This window comes from Poecilia reticulata, chromosome 11, assembly GCF_904066995.2.
Source record: "Poecilia reticulata chromosome 11, P_reticulata-male-v2, whole genome shotgun sequence".
Classification (NCBI taxonomy): domain Eukaryota; kingdom Metazoa; phylum Chordata; class Actinopteri; order Cyprinodontiformes; family Poeciliidae; genus Poecilia; species Poecilia reticulata.
Window position 1 is genome coordinate 26,920,828 of NC_088840.1, and position 26,044 is coordinate 26,946,871.

Below are 26,044 nucleotides of genomic sequence, written 5' to 3' on the forward strand. Positions count from 1 at the left end.
CAGGGAGTGTCTTCAGTCCATATAATCAGCTGCCCTCCTCTTTCTCCTCAGACGCTACAGACTTTTTTAGAAACTCTTCTCGGATGTAATGGTAAAAGCGTCTCCTTTCAGCGCTGAAAGTGAATAAAATAAGTAAAGTCTGAATGATTTTCTTGGCTGATTTTATGCTCCGTGTGTCAATACAAATTATGATTCATCGATCGGGATTTCCATTCCCAACATCTCTGCAGGTTCTCCACTGATAATAACACTTTACTGCAGAGTGCATGAGAAAACCAGCCTAAAACCAGAGTCAAGTGGCACTTAGAGAGCTGCACGTCCCAGACTGAGCTGTTATCATGTCCTGAGCGAGACTGTCAGCTCCAGTCTGACAGAGAGACAGACATCTGTGAAACATCTGGAACAGCGTCAGACTCCATCACTACAGCTGTGAGGTTAGCCTGCTAGCCGCAGTTAGCTCACCAGGCTGAGGTAAAAGCAGCAGGTTCGGCTCACCGTTTCAGTCCCTGCAGCCCTCAGAGGTCCGGTATGGTTGAGCCGAGGGCAGAAACCGCTGCCAGGTCACCCAGAACCAGAACTTCCTGGCCTTTAAGGCCACTCCAGACAGGCGGGCCAGACTTTGGCCGACAGAAAATCACATATTTACAGTAAGCTTTAATAAAGACCCTGATAATCACAGAACATGGAAATTTAATATATAAAACTATCACCAAGAATTTTATTTTCACATATTTTTAAAGGAACTAGTCAGATCTTCCCACTGACAAATGTCCAGAGTAAAATTACAGCTGGGTAAAGAAGTACGGATTTCCGCTGCAGAATTAAAAAAAAAAAAAGAAATTCATCCCTCTTCTATTTTACACCTGTAAATCAAATATTGCAACTATTTATCTGTACCATTGAGTTTGTTGTGAAATATTTTAAAATCCGACATAAATCCTCAATTTACTTTTGTTTTGAAATCCGTTAAAGCCACTTTATTCTTGAAAGTAAAAACCTTTAATGTTGCAATTTATATTTAAAAATTCTTGAGTCATGTAGATCTCATACTTTGTCAAAAAGCTTAAAACAAGAGAAACGGAGTACAAACATCTTACAGATTGATTATAGTAATAGAAGAAATGACATGTTTATGTAAAAACTTCTACTTCTTGCTGGAAGTCGCCGTCCCAATAACGCAGTCGTTCACCTGGAAAAACAGCAAAACGAAAATTAAAAAAAGCTTTTATGGCAGAACTGAACATGAAGCTCTATTTAAACAGAAACTCATCAGGATGGTGATGAACATGATTCATCCAACTATGAATCACTGAATAATAAAAGCCCCAATATCAGCCATGTGTCAACAAACTGACTAAATGTTTTAGTGAAATAACGTCTGTGGTAAATAATTCAGACCAAACTGACTGACCTTGCTGGCAAACCTCAGAGAGTTGAGCGTTTCTCCAAAGCTGTCCGACTCTGGAGAAATGTTCACGAACATCAACCTGGAGCCGAAACAATAAAAGTGATCAGAAACCTGCTTTCAAAGTCACAACAACACGACCGATGTTCCTACAGTTAATCTGATTAATATCTTTTAAATAAATCCTTTTTTAAACAGATGAGTGACTTTTGCAGGGTCGATGATGAAGAACTCACGTTTTGCTGTTTCCTCCCAGGCAGTTCTGCAGCAGGTAGGTCAGCTTGGAGTTCCTGTATGGGACGTGGCTCTCCTGAAACGGTTAGTTTTTGTTTTAGAAGCAGAATGAAAACTGGCTCATGTTGTGAATAAATGACTTCGGGTCTCACACACCTTGTTGGCCAGAGAAGTGATGACGATGCCCAGGTTGGACAGGGAGCTGTTGATGGACGTCATCTCCTTGAAGCGCTCTCCCTGAGACTGACTGTTCACCAGTCGCTCGCTGCCGGCCAGGTCCACCAGGCAAAGAGTGGCTGTAACCATGGAAACAACGCGAGGAGGATCAGTCAGGAAACTATTTGGTTCAAAACATCAGAACAAGAGAAGCAGCTAAATTCAGGAGCCGATTTATAGTCTCTGTTTTTGTAAAGTTTTAATTTGTCAATATCAACATTTCTGTTTAGGATTAATACAGAAACGTATAAACTTTTTAAATGATTTCTCTTTTTATGGTATTTATATCAGGAGTAGAAATCAAAGGAGAGAAAAGCTTTAAAGTTAAAACTTAATCATCTTTTATCATCATTTAGCAGTAATAGTCATTGGCATGGTGGCTAGCATAACCAAATCAATCTTCCCATACTCAATATATTTATTGAGTATGGATACATTTTCTGGTCCAAGTACAAAACAATAATCATTTAAAATGTCTAAACTCCAACATCTCCAAAAGGATTCCAGCTTTTCCAAATGAAGGACGTCTGATAAAAAAGACTGAAGGCTTAAAACAGAGGAACCGTTTACATCCTTATTGTTCCTTCATCTACAAAACTTCTGGCTCTTTTCAGCCTTGATGAAGGGAAGAAATGTTCTGAGATGTGGTAGAAATATTCTCCTTCTTGCATCTCTGACCTAATTTTAGATCCTCAATGCTGAAAAACCTGTTCTCTGAAAAGCAGCTTCCCCACTAAAGAGTGTTTTTGCTACATCCTGGTAACATTTGTGATGTCACCATATGATGCATTCAATGACAGAAAAAATTAAATTTGAGCGTTTCCTGTCTAATCAAACTGAAACTCCACTCCCACTCCAGCAGTTTCTTGGTGAATCTCTGAAAATCTACAGTTTTGCTTGAAATAAGCAAAAAGAGCAGATTGTTCCCACCAATCAAAAGTAATATTTTAAGTACAAAAGGTGAACCCAACTCCACCACTTGGAGATAAAAACACTCACACTTGCATTTGATGTCCCTGCCAGCGTTCACTCCCTCGATCTGCAGCTGGAACACCGAGTGTGAGCGGGAGGAGAGATCGTTCACGGCCGTCTGGGCCGTGGAGCGGTTCTCTTTGGCCAAAGCGATCAAACCAAGAACCTGAAGGAAAAAGCAGAAGATTTTCTGTAAGCCTTTACGTTTTGGTCTCTGCTGTCGAACCAGGATCCTCAGACGGAGCCGTGCCTGGTCCTCGGTTTGGACCTTCTGGTAGGTCAGGTTGGTGACGGTCACGTCGTTGCTGGCCGTCTTACGGATCTCGTGTTCGGGCCTCTTGCTGGCCTTGCCGGTGTACAGCAGGTCCCGCAGGGTCTCGTTGTAGATTTCAACAAAACTCGCAGTGAAGGTGAACTGAGAACGAAACAGATTTAAAGAGCAGGAAGCTTTCATTAGAGATGAAAACACAAACCGCTTTCAGTCACTTTAGAGTTTGAGAACAATCTCAGTGAATTATGGATTTCAGAAACAACAAAAAGACAGAAAAGTGACTTGAGATTTCTGATGGGGATTCAAGTTATTGAGTATTGAGTTAATCTTAAGGTGATTGAGCTGATTGATGACAACGTGGCAACTTTCTCAAAAACTTGAGGGTTCCTTTGTATCAAGAGGGTCGGCAGTCTTTCCATAACATTTCTCATAATATGCCGAATAAAACAAATCATTACGTTTTAACATTATTTTCTCAGGTGTACTACATACTGAGCAAAAAGACAATTAAAGTTGCGGTTTCTCGAGAAGTTATTGTTCTCTGAGGCAAAGCAAAGCATTTCAATGCCACCATGGAAGGCATCCATTATTCTACACCTCAAAATAACTGCCTCTTCACCATTAATGCGCCTCGTACTGCTGCCCGTCCCCTCAACGTAGATTTAAACATGTTCGGCTCAATCCTGTGAGAGGTGCCATTACTTTTGTTGGGATTTCAAGTAACCATGGCGAAGTAAATGGTGAAAAACGAACCAAATTCAAATCAAAACAAATTCTAACTGACACCATTTTGTGTCAGACTCAAAACAGAAAATGTTGTGTCCGTCTCACTCATGACAGTTTTCAGAGGATTTATTACCATAGCAAACACTGAGGAGAGCAGAGATGTAGAGAACTACAGAGATGGAGGAAAACTCGGTTCCTACAGAGGAGGGCAGAGCTTCCAGATAGAGCTACAGTGACGCCATCTTGACAGAAAACATAACATAGAAAAAATGGCTCAAGAGCAAAAACAGCAAGTTCCATGTGACTCATGAAACTTGGTGCTCCTAAACAGACAATAACTTTGGGATGTCAAAATAAGAGCATCACATCTTATGTTTTTTTTGAACAATATTTGTTGTTAATCTGTTGCTAAGCGACAAGCAACAAGTGCCATGAGGTAAACATCCGTGTTTTACTTTTGCAAAATTTACCAACTGTAAATTTCTTGTGTCCAAGCAGATTAGCAATATTTCAAAAGAACTTAAGTTTTCTACACAATAAAATTACTTATTAATTTGATGTTAAGAGATTAGCACATTTCTCTGGTAATGAACTGCTGCGAAGTAAACATTTGTGTTCAATGTCTGTATAATATATAACAAATAAAACATTTTCACTTTTCTGTAAGATTCGTCCACCACAGAATTTTTAGTATAAGTTGTGTAGCATTTTAAATGAGCAGAAGAAATCTTATGTTTTTTTAACAATAATATTTGTTAACCTGTTGCTAAAAAGGTGAGTGCGTTTTCTGGTAACCAAGTGCCATGAAGGAAACATCTGACTTTTACTTTTGCAAAAGTAAAAATCAGAAGGCAGTTCATTAACATTAGTACAAACATTAGCAGGCAGTGCATTTTCCCCTGAAATAAGCTTTTTAGCCGCTTCCTTTATTTCAGAATAAAAAAAAGCTAAGGGAACATAGCAGCTTACTTTAGCATTGATGCTAACTCCTAGCATCAGGACGCTGGGTTCCAACCAAGGGGTTCTTCATTTTAGCAGGCCCCTTTTAAATTTCTTCAGAAACCTTCTAGTCGTTTAGTTATTATACAAAAAACCCTGGATTGGCAAATGTTAGTCCGTCACACACTTTGAGTGTGGTGGAAAATGAGCTGTACACAGAAATTGTAACACTTGCTTTTCCAAGAAAAAATAAATATAGAAATTGTGGTTTATCACAATATTATATAAAAAATTGAGAGAAATGCATTTTAAATGTTATCAGCTTAAACATATTAATTATAAATAAAACGGGAACATCTCAGGTTGCTGAATAGCAAAATTAAAAATGAACATATGCAAAACACTTAATTATCCATGATCAGAGATGTTCATACATAAGTACTTTAGTTTTTGAAGAAATGTTAAAATTTTGCACTATAAAGTGCATTCACTCAAGATTAACAACATGTTTTTCTCAAACATGTCATTTTTCTGACATTCCCTCTAATTTCTGTCTTTGCAGCAAATCAATCATTTTTGAATGAGAAGTTGTCTCTGTTCTGCCCTGCAGCTCAGCTTAATATGATCTTAAGGAGCTTATTGAGCGTTTATATTTCTAAACAGAACATAAAGTGCATTTGCATCCCAAACCAGACTGTTTGGACCGTTTCCCTTTCCCACTATGTTTTGGTCCCGCCATCTTTATTTTTGTATGAGCTGGCTTTGCTTAAGGTTGATCAGTGGCGCCCTCTGCAGGATGGTGGCCAAACTATAAAACTAAAAGGTGTAATTGGACTTCATTAGTTAATGTTAAAAACAACTGAATCAGGTGAAGCCAAGCTAACCTCCCAGCCTTGAGAGCTCAGCTTCTCCCCGGCTCTGAAGATCTGCTGCACGGCTCTGGGAATGACGCCCCTCATGTCGTCCACTTCCTCTCCCTCCATGGTGTAGGTTTTCCCACTTCCTGTCTGACCGTAGGCAAAGCAGCAAACGTTGTACCCATCCAGAGCCGACTGCACCAGCATGGAGATCTCATCAAAGATCTGAAAACAAAACCTTCCCATGAGGCCTTTCCTCTGCAGCTCAGAACAGGCAGAATCACAGCAGGTGTTGTTAACGAGGAGCTGATGTTTCCGCATGTTGCTCACCTCCTGCTGTGAAGCCAGAGGCCCGAACACCCGGTCGAAACTGAAGTGATAATTCTTCTGCGTCTCAGCCGTTTTACCCGTGTGAGACTAAAGGGCAGAAAAAAGAAAGTTCAGTTTAAACAATCTTATATTTTTGTGTTGGCATGGCGATAAGCAGCAGATCTTTGCTACATTATTCCCACCTCCTCAGTTTTGGCCAGCATTATAGACTTGTTGTCGCTGGCTGCCAGCTGGATGTGTTTACTCAGGCCTCCATCTTCTAGTGGACGAACTCTACAAAACACCCTGATGTTACCCTGAAACACAAAACGATTCTCTTTTCAGCTTTATTAAATTTAACCGGTGCAAACAGCAGTTAAATAAAACGGATTGGACCCAAATCTTTTATGCGACCCACCTTCAGCTCCTGGATGGTGTTGTGGAGCCGCCGCCGCTCCATCTCCCCGGCGTGAAGCTCGTCTCTCTGCTCCACCACAGTTTCCTTCAGGGAGACAATTTCTTCTTCTCTGTCCCTCAGGGTGGCCTGCAGTCGGGTCATCGTTGATTCCTGCACAGACAGCTTCATCTGCAGAGGAAACAAAACAAAAATCAGGCATGTCACGATAAACTGGCTCAAAATTATTGCAATAAACAATATTGTCAGTTTGAGACCATTTTCAAGTTTTGTAATGAAAATGACAAGTTAAAGCCGTTTCATTCTTCAAGACTGAAAAAAAGCTTTAATTTATAAATAACATTTAACATAACCAAAATGAATTAAAATACAATAAGACAAATAAGTTATGAAGTCTGTAATATCATTCAGCTTTGACAGGGAAAACAAGCAAAAGTGCCAGTTAGGACTTTAAAAACCATATTAAAAGGTAGTATGACCAACAATTGTTGTCCAAATGAAAATGATCTCATTAGGGGCATGCCATAGCAATGCATAGGGAAGAGCAGTGACTGACTTGCGAAGTCAGTCACTGCTTCCATGCATTGCATGGCAGGCACCTATTGTTTTACACCCAATAGAATGTCTGTTTATTTATTATTCTTCCGTCACCGTTAATGCGGCTCGTACCGCTGCGTGCCCACCCACAAAAGTGGTATCAAATCGTGCGGCTCGATGCCGAGAAGGGAGCTATTATTTCTATTGGGGATCGGAGTTACGACGGCGACGTAAAAAGCCAAAAACGAGCAAAATTTCCAACTGCCGAAACGCACAGTGTAACTGATACCAAAATAATTTTGAAATCGCTCTCATGGCCGCAAAACTTGTACTATTGGTATGAAAGTTGGTCATGAAATCACACCGAATGCCTGCTCCGGTAAAATGTTTTCGAAATTTCTCTAGGGCTTACGGTTTTCTGTCAAGGTGCTTCAGGGCAAAGTGATGGGACAGGACTAACTGACGCTCCTCCCCAGTGTTTTACATACATTTCTGAAAAATTTCTGAGCTCAGCGCACACCATTTTTCTCTCATCGCTGCAATTACTGTGAACGACCTACAGATATGATTCACGGGACTATCGGAGACGACAAATGGCCCTCTCATACGCTTCAAACGGTTTTTGGTTCGGTCTTACGGATCCTGAACGGGAAGGGGTCGTTCGGACTGCTTTCTTCATTAAAACTGACTGGGTGTCTCATAAAGTCAGATAAAGTCTCTCACACACACACAGCAGTTGGCTGAGGATTAGTCTCTATGGCAACAGAATACATAGAAAGGCTGCTGGTTTGGACTACAAAGACTCTGTAGTTCTAAACATGGTGGAACACATTAATACAGAGGCCTGAGCAGAAGGTCAGAACTACAACATGGTGGAACACTCAGTTATTATAGAGGAGGGCTGAGCTGGCAGTTAAGAACTACATAATAATGGAATTCTGAGTCACTACAGAAGGAGGGTGAACAGAATGTTGCAACTACAGACAGGGCAGAATTTTCTGGGCCTTACATAACTAGTTTAACCCAACCACTTACACATTGGGTTAGTTTGGTCATTTAAAATTAAGCTTACTGAAAATTTCAAAATAAAAGCCTGTATAAAGGAGCTCTCAGGCCTTTATTATGTTTTTCGCTCAGGTTAATGCAGAGAGCTACAGATATAAATTGCAGTACCATCAGAGACAAGAAATTGCCCTCTTATATGCTTCAAACGGTTGTCTGATCACTCTTGCGGATCCTGAACAGAAAGGAGCCGTTTGCACTGCTTTGTTCAGAAAATCTAACTGCTTCAAACAGTTAGAATTCAATCTCTCTCTTTGTGTCTCACTCACATGATAGTTGAGCAGCTCTTTAGAACTACAATGACTGAAGGTCAGAACTACAACATGGCGGAACTCTCAGATCCCACACATTAGGGCTGAGATGGCATTTAGAACTACTTGCCGTTTAGGACATTATATAGCTGGACTGTTACACATTGGATTAATGTGGCCATTAATCCAATGTGCAACAGTAATGAAGCTTACTAAACATTTCAAAATAAAAGCCTTGACATTTTTCACATCAGGTAATTGCTCTTTTGGGCTTCATGTGACTGGTTTAAACAAACTACTGTTACACAATGAATTGGTGTGGTAGTTAAAATGAAGCTTAGTGAAAGTTTCAAACTAAAAGTCTGCAAATTCCTCTCACGTTAGTGCACCGCCATAGGTGGTGCAATAATATCAGCCTTTTTTATGTTTTTTTTCCCCCTCAGGTTAGTGAACTGCCTTGCACAGCAAGGCAGTTCATTAACATTAGCACAAACATTAGCATTTCACTGCCCTTGAAATGGTTTTAATATTTTAAAATATTAAAAAGCACTAGCCTTTTACCTAAAGTTAGCTATTAGCTAATTTTCTCATTAATTAGATATATTTAGTATACTGAATGGAGCAAGTAAAATTAAAACATGGTTGTGTTGCTCCACATGCTGCTGCCAGCATTTAGGCTAACATTAGCATATTGGCTAATTTTAGCTTATGCATTAATTTTAACATAATGAATGGTACAAGTACAGATTAGTCAACGTGCTTCTGCCTCTCCACACGTTATTGACTACATTGCAGCTTTCTTTAGCATTAATGCAAATTTTTAGCATCATAACGCTGGGTCTAAGCCGACAGGCACACCTTGGCATGCCCCTTAAAATTTCTGCAGGAATTTTCTAGTTTTAATCTATTATGCGATTGCGACAGGCTTAAACTTAATTTCCGTATATTTTCAAAGTACCCATCATAAACAAAAATCATATCTTCTCAGTTCTCTAAACATTTGACCCTTTAAACTAGGAGTGGTTGTTATAGTAACGTATTCTTCAGGCGTTTGAACCGATCCAGAACCAGCAGGTCGGAGCAGGATCAGCTTTACCTTCAGAGTCTGCAGCTCCGTCTCCTGGCTGTCCCGCAGCGTCTCCATGACCTTGTATTTCTGCTCCAAATTGGAGAGCTCCTTCTGGAGGACGTTCTTCTCTCTCTGAGTTTCTTCAAGCTGATTCTGAACTCCAGACAACATCTGCAGCTCCGCCTCATACTCACTAAACCAGCCAGGAATCCAAAGTTAGCATCAAATCACATAAAAATAATAAATCTACACTGAACTCATATCCTCCAACATAATCTGCTCGTACCAGATTTTCCTCTTCTGTCCCTCGACTTCCTGCTCCAGCTCAGACACCGAGTCCTTCAGCGCCTCGTTCTCCTCGTTTACAGACCTGTACTTGGTCTGGTAGTTGCCGATCTTACCCTTCATGTCATTGACTTTCCCTTTCAGGTGCGATGTCTTGCGGCGGGTGGCTCCAGTCACACCTGCACAAGAATTTCAGACGTTTTTCACACTTTTTCAGTCAAAATTTTATTTGATTCATTGAATTTGGCAGCTTCAGCCTTACATTTATAAATTCCATTAATCAGTGAAGCATAAAAAAAGTTGGTATTGATTCTTAAAGTCATCTGAGCAAGATATTAAAGATATTTTTCAACTTTTTTCTTTTGCATCTACATTAAAAGAACTTCAATAATCCAGAATCAGCATCTTCAAACAAAACATCAAAGTTCTGGAATAGCAAATATATTGAATATTGCCAATATATTGATGAACCTAAAGACATTTTCCAGAGTTTTACCCATTAAAGTGGACGACAGTAAACAGTTTCTCACCAGGTTTTGCTCCAGCAGGTAGTTTAACGCTGGCGGCTTTGGGAGCAGTGGAAGCTGCAACCGGCCTCACGAACCCTGACAAAACAGAACCATAACATTATACTCTGGCATCTCCATCAGAACCGCCATTTGCTACAAACACCGGGTTATTGTGCAGAAACAACAGGACATCTGACCTCTGGAAGGGCCAGCAGCCACTGTGGCAGCTCCTGCACCTCTGAGTGGTCTGTCTGTTGATAAAAACCAAACAATTAAAACAAGACATTGAGATCTGTTCACTGCTGTTGGAGGTGGTTAGGTTCTGAACATGGAGATTCTTGAATAACGTACAGCGCAGAGCTCTGGCTGCTGCAGCAGCAGCGGGCCGCTTGTCACCCATGATGGTTGCAGCTGCCTGAGGTTTGTGGGGCTCCTGGTCTTTACGCATTCTCTTCTGCAAAAACATAAGACAGAAAGAACCATCACTAACACATATTCTGGTTCATGAACAAACTGCACACAAACTTTTGCATGAAAATGGAAACTGAAAAAGCATTTTCTCTACAGCTTCTGACAGAATCAAACTGAGATGTAGGAAGTGTTTTTATCACAAACCTGAAGAGGAGCCATGTCCAGGGCATTCTCAGAGCTGCTGCTGGTGAGAACTCTCTTCGACGACATGACTGGCAGTCTTGACATACTCAGCTGAAGACAGAGGACAACGAAACGGTCAAAATAGAGAAATCACAAAAGAAAAAAGAAAGATCACAACCAAGAAAGAGTCAGCTGCTGGTTAGCTGGCAGAAGAAAGGCGACTAAAATCTTACAAGAAAAACACAAAAAACAAGAGTAGTCAAGGTGTGGAAGATGAAGGAGAGCCACACATCCAAGTGTTAGAAAATCTAAGCACACAGATAATCCAACTACTACAATATTAACTTCATTCATTTCTAGTTTAAAATAAACTTGACACATGTCGACATGAATTAAGTTTTGAATGAAAAGTAGTAGTTTGAAGAACATAAACATTGTATAGTATCAAAAGAAAATCTACAAAACAATTACCACTTTTAGATTTTTGCTCAAATCTATGCATTAAAATCCAAATGTGAGTAAATAGTCAAAAACAACATTATATAACGTTAATCATGTAAATATTGAATATTTAGCACAGATAGGAATTAAATATAATTACTAGATCATGTCATAAATCTTTTTTTCACGTTCCTGTCAATCCAAACAAACATGCAGTCAGTTTCAAGAGTTTCTGACTCAGAACCTTTCATTCAGTGTAACTTAACACAAAGGTCTCGAATACTAAATTAGCATAAAACGAGAAAAACAAGCTTAATCTCAATAAATGTGTCCATTGCGAGGAGTTTTTAGGGTGTGTTACTAACAGAGGAGGGAGAAAAAGTTCTTCTATACATCAGGTTTTTTTCCCTTGTACGTGGGTCGACTCGCAGAAAAATAATTTAAATTTAATCTAAACAGATTACCTGGTCCCGTCTAATCGAGCTGATTTCTGTAACCAACGTCCGCGTTGCTACTGATGCGAGCTTCTTTTAGCTTAAAACTAAACTAACGCTAACTTGAGAAACTACGGTATGCAGAACTCGTTTAAGCGCGACTTCTAAACCACTATTGAACAGTTAAAATAGTCAAGAAATTATTTATTAAGAACGAAGTACCTGAAAACAAATCCGTATCTTCACTCAGTCTCCCTTTTGATCCGCTGTTTCCGTCCGTTTGAATTTGAAATGTAACTGCTTTGGTGAGCGCTTCGGATTCTCTGTCGTGATTGGCTGACACAGCGTAAACTCCGCCTCCTCTCATGTGTACGTTTGTTATGTTTAACTGCATGTCCTGATGGGGCGGGATGCACCCTGTTTGTACGGTAAACTCCGTGAAAAAGGCAAAACCTGGACACAGGTAGGAGTTAGATAATATTTCTCAAAATAATTTTTTAGAAAATAGTTTTCCTAGTCTGGATACGTGAATAACTTGAATAAACAAGGATAAAATGACAATGTTGACTGTAATATACGAAAGGCTGTTAAAAGCACCTTTGATTGTGTAACTTTTTTGGGTAGAGAAAACAAAAACCTAACAAGCATTTGCAAAAATATATATGCTAAAAAAAATAAGCGGACATGTTATCTCTTGAATGTTAAAAGTTGGTAACTCGACTAGAAACCTTTAACGTTGTTTGAATTATAAAAAAAATTGCCTAATCATAACTTGACCATTTAGCCAATATACAAGAAATTTAAATATTAATATATTTTAAATTTTTTAAATAAAAATTCTTAGGAATCCTGTCTGACCTGTTTCAAATATATAATTTAAATTTTCATCCAGAAAGTACAATTCGGTGCTTAAATTGGACACTTCTGTGAAAACGTTGGTATTTTGAATTTTGCTGACATCCAGTTATTAGCACGTAGCCAACCCATGAATTTACACATTATTACAGTTATTAAGAAAATATCCCAAGATACTTTCAATGCTCTTTCACACAAAAACCTGAAGAAAATATTTCATATTATTGCACTGAGTATGACACACCTTATGCAAATAAATAATTGACCATTTTTCATGTGAAAGTAAGAATCAAGCACAACTTAACTCTGAAATTCATCTACAAAAATAGCAAACCCTGCAGATTGGATTTCAGTTGAATAAATCAATCATGACCATCAGTCATAAACAGTTTTTACATTTTATTCTCCATAAGGGAAGAAGAAACAGTCTGTTCAGATGAGTAGGAGCTTTAACTGTGCATACAGTATGTAACATAGTACAGTTAATAACCGTTTACCAGGAGCATTGCTAGGTCATTTTTTTTCATAAAAAGACACAGAGACATACAAAGTTGAGTATACATGAAGACCGTTGGCGTGTTGTACAGGCTGCTTGAACATTTTGATTGGATCGACGGTTTGCAGTGTCCCAGGTCACCATTTAATCTAATCTGTTATACTGGCTTTATTTTACACAGCACCGCTAATTGATTTTGAAAAAAAAATAAAATATGATTGGTGAAACAATTTTCACTTCTTTCCTACATTACTGAAAACAACTACGCCTTCATTAGCCTAGAACAGAAAAGCATTAGTGATAATTAGTCAAAAGATTTTTAATAACTAAAGGGACTCAATTATTCAAAGTTAAATCATAAACGGCTGAGTTTAAAGAAAAGCTGTCAAGTCTCATTATAACTGCTAATTATTTTCAGTACCGGACCTGGGACACAGTCTGTGGTTTGGGTGCGTTTTCATATATTCTGTACACGAGACATACTTCCCTTTTACGGATGAAAAAGTCTTTTCTATCTATTTTATGTACAGCATACTGCAATACCATAATGCCTCAGAGTGGATATACTGTGGATAACATTTGCACTACAGTTATAATGAAAGTAATAATAATATGTATGAAAAGTTCTTAAAAAAGAAAAGGTCGATAACAGTACCTGTCAGCCGTGTTTATCACACAATCATTATTTCCCATCAACCCCCTGATGAGAGCGGGGCGTCGCCCACAGGAGGAAGATTAACCGCTCCGCTAAGAATAAGAAAACAAACGACTAAACACTTTCTTTCCGTCACGTTCATGCACTCACTCTGCTTTCTCTCTGTATGTTTCTCTGTCGGTAGAAAAATACAAACATGATTTATATATATATATATAAAAAAAAAGACAAACAATGACAAACATAGGCGTGAAGAACGAGCTTCATCAAGTGCTTTCTGTAGGACTCCTCCGTCCCGCTGTCCTCCGCTCGCTCTGCTGCAGATTCCTCAGGTTTAGTACATTCTTGTTGAACTCGGTTTGTTTTTGTTCAGGACTTCAGGCTCTGAAAACAAAATGGCTCCTTCATTCTTCTGATGTTTAATTGTGATTTGTAAAATGAATCTATTGAAATTTAGAAGGAAAAATAATTTGCTCCCTTATTTCACTGAAATCTTATTCATATTCTGTGTTCAGATTAAATAAGTGCTTCCATTTCCATTTCGTTAGGAATTTTGACCATTCATAAATGATTATTTGTCTTTACTCTTCCTTTTTTTGGCTTGTTGGAGTATTTCAAGAAGAATTTAATCTGCAAATTTACCCCTAAACTTCCAGAAAGTATTATTATTTTTCATTTCACAGATAATTTACTGTTTTCGTCTCACAGGTTGGTTTAAGACCAGATATTTGTGTTTTACAGCTAAACCAAAGCATTAAAGGTGAAACTTGAGGTGCAGATTAATTTTAAATTTATGATTTCAAAGCCAAAAGTGATTTTTCCAGATATTAAATGTGCAAACCCATTTCCACCAGCTGGAACCTGCTTTCCCACTCGTCTCGGAGGAACCTGAACGCAACACTGTAGACCATCTGTGAACCAACATGGAGCCTGAAGTTGATCCGGCTTTAAAGCTTCAGAATCAGATGAACCAAACTGAACTTCCATCTCCTGATTGTATTGCAATCTCACTCCGATGCCTTTTGAATCGTCCTTCAGAGCTACTTGACGATGAAAATAAAAACGCCGCTGGAGTCGGATGGCTGATGAGGATGGTAACAGTTTCTCCTTTCTTAGCCATGTTTCTAGTTTTGCTTTTAGAAGACTGTAAAGATGAGAGACGGTGAATCAAATGGAGCTTTTTACACTGCAGATTATTAGTCCTGTCCCAACCGGAGCCGCAGGACGCCGCCTACGAGTTCATGTGCTCCACCTGGATGGCTGACGTGGAGACGGTTAGACAGAGGTCTTTGTGGGTCACTGGCAGGTCGCCGACGCCGACGGGTTTATACTGGATCTCACTGGCCGACACCGTCTTGTACTGGTGCAGATCGAAGGGGCATGGAACGACGCCCTCAGGGGGTTGCTGGGTGGGCTGGTAGCTGCCTGGGGGTCCAGGGTTCTGGTTCTGGTTGGCGTTGTTTGGGTTGTTCTGGCTTTGGAGCTGACTCCCTCTGCCTCTGCCTCGACCGCGGCCCCGGCCCCGCCCCCCTCCTCCTGGCGTCAGGCCCTGGGCCTGCTGGGCGGCTACCGTCGCTGCCACCGTTAGCGGGTCGGGGTTGTGCTTCCTCATGTGTTTCATTAAATACGTCTCCTAGAAACAGGAAACATCAATTATTAGTTATACAGAATGTGTTCACTAGTTTAGCTACGTTTTGACCTGATACGGTTTAGAACAGAATTATAGTATTTATTAATTACTACAAATTATTTTTAGTTACTTATACATAATAAGCTTTCTATGCTAAGATTTTGATCAAATATTGCTTAGATTTAAGTTTTCTGCACATCTTTCATCTCATCTTTCCCAGAATTACATTCGCAGACTTCTCTGTACTTTCCTTGGACATTTTTAAAGTGCTCTAATAGTCTTTTACACAAACAATGCAAAATACCATTTTCCTTGTCAAAACATGTTAAAAAATATAGAAAACATTTTTTTTCATATTACAAGTGAAAAAATCTGCCAATGGAGACATTCATTTTTTTATCAATATTCAATAATTAAAAAGAAAAGTTACCTGTATATTAGTTTTGTCTTATTTCTAGAAACTTGATTAACTTGGTGAGATTTTGTTTCTGTGGTGATTTTATGGAAAATCTGTCTAATATTACCAGGTTTCAAATATGAAAACCCAAAGAACTACAAATTGGAAGACAGATGGAAGGAAGGCAGCAGGTGAAATAGATAAAAGATGGACAAACACATGATAGATGATTTAAGATCCATAGATGCAACTTTTACACAATGACACAGAATTATATACTGGACCCAAGAACTCCTTCATGATTGCAATTTGAAATATTGTGCAACTCTAGAAACATAAATCCTTCCTAACTCATAGCTCACACTGACAAAAGTTCATACAGGATTTCCAGCAATTATCTGGAAATATAAAGAAAGATGAATCAAATTTTTAGGTTTAGCCCTCCTCTCGTCTTACCGATGTGTAAGATCTGTTGCAGAGGCCGCAGGAGAACAGCTTGGCGTGTTTGACGGTGTGCGTCGACAGGTGAACCTCCAGACTGGCGGCATCTGTGTAACCACGGTTACAGTTGTGACACTTGAAGGGCTTGTCTTTGTTGTGCTGCCGACGGTGAGACTGGGGAAAAAAAATTCACACAAGACGGGTAAAGATTAAAAAAATGTCAGAAAGGATTTTATGAATGTGACAGAATGTCAGGAAACTGATTCCAGACCTGCAAGTTGGACAACTGAGTGAAAGCCTTTTCACAGCCAGGATGGTTACACTTGTATGGTCGGTCACCAGTGTGGATCCTGAGAGAAGAAAACATCAAATTAGTCCATTTAACTTTAATATATTTATTTTCCACAAAAGTAAAACTTAAGAGCAGACTCCATGAAGTCGTCCTGGATACCTCTGATGACTAAATGAAAACACTCCTCATGCAATATATCTTTTGTTTTTTCTTGTTTTTTTCTACTTTCTCTTCCACAAAACTATTTTTTATCGATCATTTATAATCACTTAACGTCGAATTAAGTATCTTAGGATTTGCATGAAGCTGAATTCCTTCCAAATTTGATGTAAATGTATAATTATTATAATAATTAAATAATCAACAACAAATCTCCACAGACCTGCTCCAAACATGCACAGGGTCCCACACTCTACCTACAGTAAAATTCAAGCATTTTAAATGTAAGATTTCTAACTTTTCATCACATTTTATAGATAAAAACAATACAAGTGAACTAAAAGAGATTGTTTCAGTTCACTATGTCATTTATTATGTTTATTAGTAATGTCTTGTAGATTGTAGATTAAAATATAACTAAATTTTATGTTTTGAAACTCCCAATTTCAATAACTCTGTTTAAAGTATAAAATATAAGCCAGCCTTTATTTCAATCACACTGATCAATAAGTAATTGAACCATTAGGAATAATAAATATTCATTACATTGTAACAATCCACCTTCCAAATTTAATGCTTAAAAACAATATACAAACTAAGTTACTGAAAAAGCATCTAAAAAATGTTTCCGTTAAGTTTTCTGTCAATTCAAAATTAGGAATAATTTAAGTAATTCTCCAAACAAGAGAAGTTCAGCCTGATTTAACTTTAGACACTGAGGAAAAAAAATTATTTTTATTAGTTGTATGAAAATATCAGGTTTTAACTGTTAACGGTTTTCAAAATTAGGCTTTAAATCAAACGTTAGATCGCACTTAAGTACCAAAACTGCCACTTTGAATATCTAACACTTTTAAGGACTTTATAGAGAAATCAAGCCTTGAAAACACCCAATGAAATTCAAGGATTTTAGCCGGTGTAAGTCCCGCCCCAGCCCCGCCCCGCCCGGCCCGGCCCAGTACCGTGTGTGCTGCTGTAGGTGACTGAGCTGCCTGAATGTTTTCTGGCAGTAGGAGCAGGTGTAGGGCTTGGCCCCCGTGTGGATGCGGATGTGCTGGGACAGGTAGCTGGAGTTGGCAAACGACTTGGAGCAGTGGGGGCACTTGTGGGGCTTGGCCTCAGTGTGGTTTCTAACACGGAAAGCCGGGATCGGAGGGGATGAAGGGGAAGGGATGGAGAGAGAGAAACACAGAGAGAGAGAGAGAAACAGCGAGAGACTTTTAAGCTACAGCATGACCAAACTTCCCGACGAACCGAAGATCAAATCATGCGGTAAAAGTTTAAAAGGATCTGCGATCAATACTTCTGATGGCAGATCGCTACGTTTGACAGTGTGCTCTTTGTGCTGCGTCTGAGTTGTGAAAACACAGAACAAACATACAGCAAGCACAGTCACGCTTTCCTTTCTCTCTCTCGCTCTCTCTCCATTTGGTGTGTCCTGCAGTGAGTGGGGTGTGTCTGTGATCGTGAAGGCGGGTGGCAGGCAGGTGGAGAACGTCATTCTGATTAAAACGGACCGACTACAGATGATATGGGAAACCCAGAGCAAAGCAGTGAGTGAAGTTGAAACATGAGTAAGAGAGGCGACGAGTTCAAACAGAAAATTAAACCATCTGTCGAAAGATGGCAGCATGAATGAGTGAAATGTGATTTTATTACTTGCAACCTCATGCATGATTAGTAAAATAACAATTAGTTGTTTTTAGTAGTTTAACTATATTAGTCATGCACTATGTCTTGTACACAGCTCAGTTATTTAGCGCACACAAAAATATGTTATATTTGTTTTATGTGACAATGAAGTAAACCTACTAAACATGGAGAATAAAGAATATTTTTCAGTAAAGAAATGAATGATTTCACTGTCTGAGCCATAAATATGCTTGTGCTTGTTGTTTTAGATTTTATGTTTATGAATATTAAGAACAATTGGATGTTTCCCATCTTGCTGTGCAGCAACCCCTGCAGAAGTTATTACATAAAGTTTCAGTTTTATTCATATTAAACAACAATCAGTACCAAAAATCCAATTGTCCTGTTCATCCATGATTTAGGAATAAAGAATTTAAGAAACTGACTTTCCAGCTTCCCATTATCACAACTTTTCCAGATGTTTTCCTCATATGGACATTAATTTAAAGTCTTTTAATTGAGAATGAATCTCAGTGGAGAATTGGTGATGTCTGAGGAAGTTATGTAATCAAAGAGATTTTAAGGGAAAACCTAATCAGGTTTAAGATTAAAGTCTTAAATATTCTTGGTATTTTTCAGAGGACAGGATTAAGGTCAGTGGGTTTAGTGTCAGCTTTGATATTTGTTGGTTTTGTTTATATTCTCTAATGCAGCTGTGCTAAAGAAAAGAAATTATTATAAAATAATAGAATCAGGTTTGAAACGTGGACATAACCAAAAACCAACTTCAACTGTCTTTACTCTGCAAAGCTTAAGATGAAAATATCATTAAAGCTTTATCAAAGTGCAGAGTTCAAATTGCTAATTACTAATAGGCATGAAATGTTGCCAAACATGTTTGAGACATTATAAAACCAAACTTTGCAGTCCTGAGTGATATTCAGAAGATGCAAAGATGTCAAAAATGCTTCAGGAACCAAAGTTTAGAAAGACAGGAGGGAAAAAATTTGACTTTATTGCAACTGATACTGTCACTGTAATATTTCCCAATATTTATTGCTATTAAGTGATTTTCTAATATTATGCAGCCAAAAATGAAAAAGAGTTTCTTTTACTTCTACAATTTAATTAAATGCTTAGTAAAACGCCCAAATATTTGAATATTATTTGCTTCAATACATTAACTCCACTAATTTTTTAAATAATATGAACTAGAGACGACTATCAAAGTTAGGAGATGTTTCTGCCGACCACTGTGGTCTTTTGTTGGTCTCTACATGACCTGAACATTTCAGCTGATCTGATACATCAGAGCATGTAAGATAGTCAGTTAATGTTAATTCCACTAAATGCAGAAGAAAAGAAGAGTTGCTGTTTACTCTGGATGATCATGCAAGAAACGTGATAAAATGCATGGATGAAATGAGAATTCAAACACACTTCCTCCAGTCCAGCATCACAAAATGTCTATTTTTTTTTTTATCTTTGATGCATTTACAGGATGCTCTTTGTGAGAAACTGAAAGGAGCAGACTGAGATTTCTTATTGGGAAACACAGACCTGATCGGGGACAGACCAAGGCATGCAAAGCAGGAACATACGACTGCTGCATGACGGCACAGTTTCCACCTCCATAACATGAACAATCCAGTCATAATTAGATCTATTATGACCTTTAAACATGATTTGACTGTGCATAAAGAGCTCAACACTGTCAACACTCGTCCAAACGACCCCCAGCTTACTGACTACCCCATTACTCTGAACAAAGGTTCATGCTCAAACTGAAAAAGGAGAGATAACGAGCACAAACAGTCAGAAGCTGCAGAGCCAGCCGGCCGGCCGGCCCAGTACCGTGTGTGCTGCTGGAGGTGACTGAGCTGCCTGAATGTTTTCTGGCAGTAGGTGCAGGAGTAGGGCTTGGCCCCGCTGTGGATGCGGATGTGCTGGGACAGGTAGCTGGAGTTGGCAAACGACTTGGAGCAGTGGGGGCACTTGTGGGGCTTGGCCTCAGTGTGGGACTTAGCGTGAATCTGCATGTCTGACTTGCTGAAGAACGTCACTGCACACATCCGACATCTGTGGAAAAAAAGGTTAAAAAATGTAAAAATCAGCTGCAAACTGATTAGGCTTCTCCAATCTGAACACCTCAGTACCTGTAGGACTTTGGTCCATCTTTACTGGTATGATCGTCCTCATCATTTGACAGATCATATGGGTCAGCGGAGTGATGCTGTGACACATAAAGAGTAAAATATGAGGGTTAAAGGGATATTATGATGCATTATTTACATGACAAAGTAAGCAGCTCACCTGTCCACCAGCAGCAAGATGGGCTAAAATTAAAGCATCACTTCCTGGAGGGAGAATCCCACCAACTCTGCCCATCATCTGTTTGCTCTTCCTGCCTCGCTTCGATGGCGTCGGCATGACAACGGCTGGAGCACCATCCTCTTTCTTATCTGGAAGAAAAGAAACTGGAGATTTCATTCACTCTACATTTGCATGTAAATCATCTAAATGTTTAATTACTAAATGAAATAACAAATATGAGATAAACTAGAACAAAAACAGAAAGGAAATCAATGCTAACGGCTGAACCCAGCTGGGTTTTACCTGTGTTTGAGGGGTGCACTGCAGACACGATCATGGTGGTGGCAGTGGGGTGTCCAGTTACAAACGACTGTGTGGAGGCAGTCGGAACCAGTGTGCCTTGTGGGGTGGTGATCACCAACCCCGCTGAGAGGAGAAACAAACTGTGAAACCGGCAGGCTAACATGTTTCACCACAGCTGAACATTTCTCACATATGGAGAAGAGACAGAAAATGTCTTTTTCTACCCTGCAGGCGTCCAGAGCTGAGACAGGCGGTTCGCTCTGAGGAAACAATACCTGATTCTGTTGATAGTTGAAGTGACAAGATCATTAAAAAAATAAATAAATACTACTTTTTCTTCACACAAATCTGTTCCAGATCTCAGATTAAGCTGTGAAGGAATGATCAGACAGTGATGATCCTTCTGATTGATAGATATTTTATTTACATCAGTGTATGGCATTTAGTGCGGCACAAAACGGATGATTCTTGTAAGTCAAACCCTAAACTACTGGAGAGATATAGCATCAGAAAACTCTTCTTTGAATGTTTCTAAACATTGAAACTGTGAGTTTAGAATTTAAAGAGTTCATCCGCCATTTTATTTTTGTTGTTAATTTCAGGATTTTATATGCAACTTATGTTTAATTCTGTCAAATTACAGAATTTTACAGGACAATAAATTGTCCAAGAAAAAAATTCAAGTAAAATGTATATTATGGAGGGAAGTGGAAGATATTTTAAATATCCAAAATAAAACATAACATCCAAAAACAGCAGAATGGAAATTAAAACCACACAAAGTGAAACCATAAATAAAATATATTTTGAAGTCTCTATAAAAGCAAAACTGTCCTTCAAAAAACATTTATCATCAAAATGGAAATAATCCAGCTCATTTTAATTTATTTTGAGATTAATCCATTAATTTCTTGCTGCGACTGATTTATTTATGTTAACACCGTTTTATACTTTGTCTTCATTTATAAATTTGGTAGCGTTGCCTTCGTTATCAAAACATTCTTATTTAAATTTTTCATTGCATTCCTATATTTTGCCACTGCAATGTAATAGTTATTTTTTTAATGTAAAGCACTTTGAATCACCAAACAATAAGCTATAAAAATAAAATGGCCTTGCTCATGAGCATAAATGTGACTATAAGCTGCTCCTTCTCTGAAATATTCTCCTAAAACTCTGTTTTAGTTCATGTTGTCTCTTGTTATACAGATGTTGTGAATTTTGGTCAGACCCAACAATATATTAGAAATATATAGTCACAGGAAGATCAATATGTGTAATATTAATAACAGAAACAACTGTTTGGTATACAGTGGGTCCTCTAAATATGAACTTTTTAAAATAAGGACACAGCAGGACAGCATTCGCTCCATGAGCTGCTGGTGCATCAGTGAACTTTCTGCTTCTAGTTTCACTCTGCATTTATTTTTTAAGTGCAAGCTTGGAGACAGTAACTCTCCTGTTTCTTAGCAGTTTTATCTGATGCTATTAATGTTGGAATTTGTGGTTGTGGCTTCAGTGCAGCTCTAGTATAAAAACTCACCACTTTATTTCCCTCTAGTCAAACTGGAAGTGGTTTCACGAATAATCTTAAAAACTATAAAAACTTAAATAAAAAAAAAATATTAAAGAAACCTTACTTATCTCCATTATGTCAAAAAAGTAACTGTCCCAGATAAAAGACATGATGTCTTTATTATTCATCGTTTCATCATTATTTCACTGTAGAAGGATCCTATCAATACTATAATCCAGAATTAATGATGATGATACACAGAATGACACAAACTGGCTGTTCAAATTAATTAAATTTCTATTAACGGGTTTAACTCAATTTGCTGCCTATTCTATTTCACGTATCAAAACGACGTATAAATTCAGTCGATTGTTCTGAATGTAGTCAAAGCCAACACTGATAAAAGCCTCAAAACTATAAAAGTCACAAAAAGTGTTGGGATTTAATAATTATAATTATGGATGGACATTTATCTTATCGTTTGAAATTTACTGTGATAAATGTCTTATCGTGATAAGAAATCTGATTTATTGTTGCAATAAATTCCATTTAATTAGATTTAAAACCTCCCAAAATTATGTTTTAGTTTTTCCACTGTTTTTAATGAATGTGTGCAGTTTAGTGATAGAAATGCAGTCACACACATACAATTACCTAAAAAAATTATTTATAAATAACTAATTTTTATTATGGCAACAGCACCACAAAATATTGTGATAAAACTTTAAGTTCATATCGCCCAATCCTAATAATAATATAGCTCATTTTCTAATATCATTCTGCCTTTTAATGTCACAAAAAAATCTCATTATCATTAATTTCATTCATTATTTTTCTGACCTGCAGTCATGATCCCAGTGGAGGGAACAGGAACAACCGTGACGTTCTGGGAGGTGTGCGACTGGTGTAGATGTCCCCCTACTCCACTCAAGTTCCCGCTGTTTCCCCCTCCTCCGCCGGAAGTATTCCCTCCTCCTTCCTGTTTGGGGACCACCCGCACCCCTGTCCCTGGATCCACCGAACCCGGGATGGCGAGCACAGCTGTGGGGTAGTGAGGGGACGAGGTGGAAGACGCAGAAGAGTGAGAGAAGGGAGGCGCGTTGGCCTTGTCTGGACCCAGCTGCTCCTTTGCCTTGTTGAGGAACATGGCGTTCTCAATCTAGACAGCGGTGTAAAGTGTAAAGGGTGGAGAAATAAAAGATGGGAGGTTGAAAGTAAAATGGTGCATGAGGGAGACAGAGTGGGAGAATAGTGAAGGAAGAAGAATAAAGAAGGATGTACAATGACACAAAAATGGGGTAAAAGATATTTGAAAAAGGCAGAAAACGAAAAAAGTGTTAAGTATCAGGATGACAAGAATGATTGAGACGAAAAAAAGAATGGATGAGGTTTTGAAATGTGACAGGACAAGAGGAGAGTGAAATGAATGAGTGAACAGTGGGATTAGTGAAGAGAAAGAAGAGAACAAAATGATGGGAGAAAAGAGAATACGAAGGCATGGTGAGATGCAAAAAGTAAAAGAAAAACAGAAACAAGGAGAAAATAAAGAGATAAAAGAGGAGAGGGACAGGAGTGATCATGTGATCAAGCAAATGCATCACCAGACATTTAAAAAAAAAAAACTTCACTGTGCGCTTAAATTCATCAACAGAATCCTTACAGCAGCTCTATAAACAGTCAGTGATAATCCCATTAAAGCCATGATCATTTCAAGACATTTCCAACAATAAGGTTGTCTCTACCTGTCCTTGTACAGTGGGGACGGGAGACCAAAAGTATGATGAGTTGAAATGGGAATCGTCCATTATTTCTGTAATTAAAAAGCAACACACTTAGAAAACACCTGTCCTTCCCCTCTTCACTGATGTCTTTTCTTTCTGTTACATAAACAGAGACCATGCATGGCTGTATTTTGTCATCTCAGCTTGTTTCCTTTCAATACATCCTCTTCTCTAAACCCTGACACACTCAACGCTTAAGGCTTCCAGAAAGCCTTGGATTTAAGGTGTGTCTTGAAGAAAGAAAATGGAAACGCTCCATGTTTTTTGTTTTTTTTTTAAATCAAACTGTAATGTTTTAAACTGAGGATGTGAAAGGAATCAGGCAGAGATGTTCATCCCAGGCAGGGATGGAGACAGAAAAGCAAGCATGAAGATTAGCCTGTTGTCATGTTTACCAGCACAGCCCATGCACTTTAATCTCTTTCAAAAAATGTGTTGCTGTGACCAAAAATACAAGCCTGAACAAGTTGTGATTGAAATTAAATTTGCATGTTTGTAAAAGCGCACATTTTTTTAAATTGGTAAAAACAATCTTATCTTATCCACTAATTTTTTTATTTTTGCAACTTATGACATCATTGCCCAGTGTCGCTATGCATTTGCATGTTATTTTGCACATAATTCCTGCAGGGAAGTTAGTTTTGGAATTGAGATGCCATGCATAGTCATTTATTGCCTCCATTCGCACCTCACAAAAAGGCATGCAAGCAGTTAACATGTTAGTAAAGCTCAACTTGTTGGTTATAAAAGAAATAACTTGTGAAGCCCATGAAAAATAGACCCCACCAAAACAAACCCTGGCACCTTTCATGCAGCACAGCTCAGGGTATGTTTGCTTTTCATGTGACTCCTCCAATCTCTGCTGCAGCCAATGAATAATGAGGGGAAGAAAAAAAATCCACAAAGTCAAATTAATTCATCCCTCACATGCTCTATTTAACCCACACCTCCGCTTTAAAAACAGATGGGCCGTCGCATCGGTGCACTAAAGTCAACGTTTCAGTGCTCTGAGAGCCATTTTTAACGACAGGGCACAAGCTGGCTCTAAAACTGTGGTGCAGCTAGCGGCGGGCTAACGTTAGCAGTGACTGAGGAAGGCTTGCAGAAATAAAATCGGTTATAAGCCGTCATAAAATCGGATGGCATGTTGGGAGGCTCGGGTGTGTTTTGCTGCAAAGCTAAGCGGGCTGCCGTCCGCAGCTGAGGCTGTTGTCTGAGCGCCGCACAAACATGGCTAACGCTAACTTTGCCTCCATTAATTTTCTCCTTTTGTTCGTTGGCTTGTTCACTCAAGCTAAAACTGGAGGCCTGCGTGTGTTCAAACGCTTAACCTGCGGACACAAACATCCTCAGTCCCTAACGCCTCCATTCCTCACTCCCTGCTCATCTCGCTCAGAGAAAATAAAAAAAGAAAAAAAAAAAGTGTCGAATAAAAAAAAAAAAAAAAAAAAAAACAAGACAGGAAAAAAAAAACGTCGACGCCGTAGCCTCTGTTGGAGACGCAGCTTCATGCAGACTTCCGGCGACGGGGACGACGGTGCTCTCAGACACACTGAAAATAACAATGCATTTACAACCGAATTACAACCCCAGAGTTAATTACCGGTGAACTGGACTCCCTTTCAACCCCCCCGAAGCTTCCTCGGGACGGGACAGTTGAGAAACTTTGTCCAAATCCACCCTTCAAAGCTCTCAGATATGCCTTTTTTTTCCTTCGGTTTTTTTTCTCTTTTTTTCCCTCCAGTTCTTTTCTCATTCGCAAAGCCGCACAATTCAACGGTGTCGTTTCCGGTCACCTCTTTCAAAATAAAAACCGCAACCTTAATCTACATTCAATTCATGTAATCCATCTTAATGGTCCTTACCCATATGTTCAGTGTTTAATTTTTTAAAATCTTAAATAATTCGTGTTTATGAACAAATATTTTGAATAAGTGACCTAGTTTAACAGTAGAATAAATTATTTTCACAACAAAATGGTCACTTCCGTTATTAAACTGATTCTAGCTTGTTATTTTGACAAAACTGATAAATGTTTAGACTGTTTC

General features: G+C 38.7%; 2 protein-coding genes across 10 annotated transcripts; both read right to left on the reverse strand.

The window, feature by feature from the left end:
* Positions 1-673: 673 nt before the first annotated feature.
* kifc1 (kinesin family member C1) lies at positions 674-11,873 on the reverse strand. Of its 2 annotated transcripts, none has more exons than XM_081612914.1 (17): positions 11,749-11,873; positions 10,673-10,762; positions 10,409-10,511; positions 10,255-10,308; positions 10,079-10,153; positions 9,550-9,727; positions 9,291-9,456; positions 6,348-6,515; positions 6,133-6,246; positions 5,951-6,037; positions 5,648-5,845; positions 3,078-3,242; positions 2,855-2,993; positions 1,796-1,935; positions 1,642-1,715; positions 1,412-1,487; positions 674-1,189 (listed from the first exon to the last, which is right to left on the reverse strand). In XM_081612914.1, the coding sequence occupies exons 2-17, from the start codon at positions 10,754-10,756 to the stop codon at positions 1,145-1,147; spliced, it is 1,866 nt and encodes a 621-aa protein (XP_081469040.1). In that variant the 5' UTR covers positions 10,757-10,762; positions 11,749-11,873; the 3' UTR covers positions 674-1,144. The 2 variants fall into 2 exon arrangements, with proteins under 2 accessions (XP_081469040.1, XP_081469041.1); XM_081612915.1 differs by lacking the exon at positions 11,749-11,873 and adding an exon at positions 11,557-11,575.
* Positions 11,874-12,767: 894 nt separating this feature from the next.
* On the reverse strand, positions 12,768-25,758 carry znf384a (zinc finger protein 384 a). 8 transcript variants are annotated; one of them, XM_081612905.1, is made up of 12 exons: positions 25,600-25,753; positions 24,801-24,858; positions 23,958-24,025; positions 23,056-23,374; positions 20,700-20,822; positions 20,397-20,560; positions 20,240-20,316; positions 19,938-20,162; positions 17,414-17,581; positions 16,272-16,350; positions 16,016-16,174; positions 12,768-15,165 (listed from the first exon to the last, which is right to left on the reverse strand). In XM_081612905.1, the coding sequence occupies exons 1-12, from the start codon at positions 25,750-25,752 to the stop codon at positions 14,764-14,766; spliced, it is 1,995 nt and encodes a 664-aa protein (XP_081469031.1). In that variant the 5' UTR covers position 25,753; the 3' UTR covers positions 12,768-14,763. The 8 variants fall into 8 exon arrangements, with proteins under 8 accessions (XP_081469031.1, XP_081469033.1, XP_081469037.1 ...); XM_081612907.1 differs by having other exon boundaries at positions 20,397-20,545; positions 25,600-25,752; XM_081612911.1 differs by lacking the exon at positions 24,801-24,858 and having other exon boundaries at positions 25,600-25,758.
* Between the last annotated feature and the right edge of the window lie 286 nt (positions 25,759-26,044).

Excerpts from the sequence above, each read along its gene's own strand:
- kifc1 (XM_081612914.1), bottom strand. The coding sequence starts at position 10,756 with ATGTCAAGACTGCCAGTCATGTCGTCGAAGAGAGTTCTCACCAGCAGC. Across the intron at positions 10,154-10,254 it reads GGCTGCTGGCCCTTCCAGAG|GGTTCGTGAGGCCGGTTGCA; the intron begins GTCAGATGTCCT and ends CTGTTTTGTCAG. Across the intron at positions 2,994-3,077 it reads AGGTCCAAACCGAGGACCAG|GTTCTTGGTTTGATCGCTTT; the intron begins GCACGGCTCCGT and ends TTTTTCCTTCAG.
- znf384a (XM_081612905.1), bottom strand. The coding sequence starts at position 25,752 with ATGAGAAAAGAACTGGAGGGAAAAAAAGAGAAAAAAAACCGAAGGAAA. Across the intron at positions 20,561-20,699 it reads AGTGCACCCCTCAAACACAG|TTTCTTTTCTTCCAGATAAG; the intron begins GTAAAACCCAGC and ends TGAAATCTCCAG. Across the intron at positions 15,166-16,015 it reads GCAACAGATCTTACACATCG|GAGACGTATTTAATGAAACA; the intron begins GTAAGACGAGAG and ends TCCTGTTTCTAG.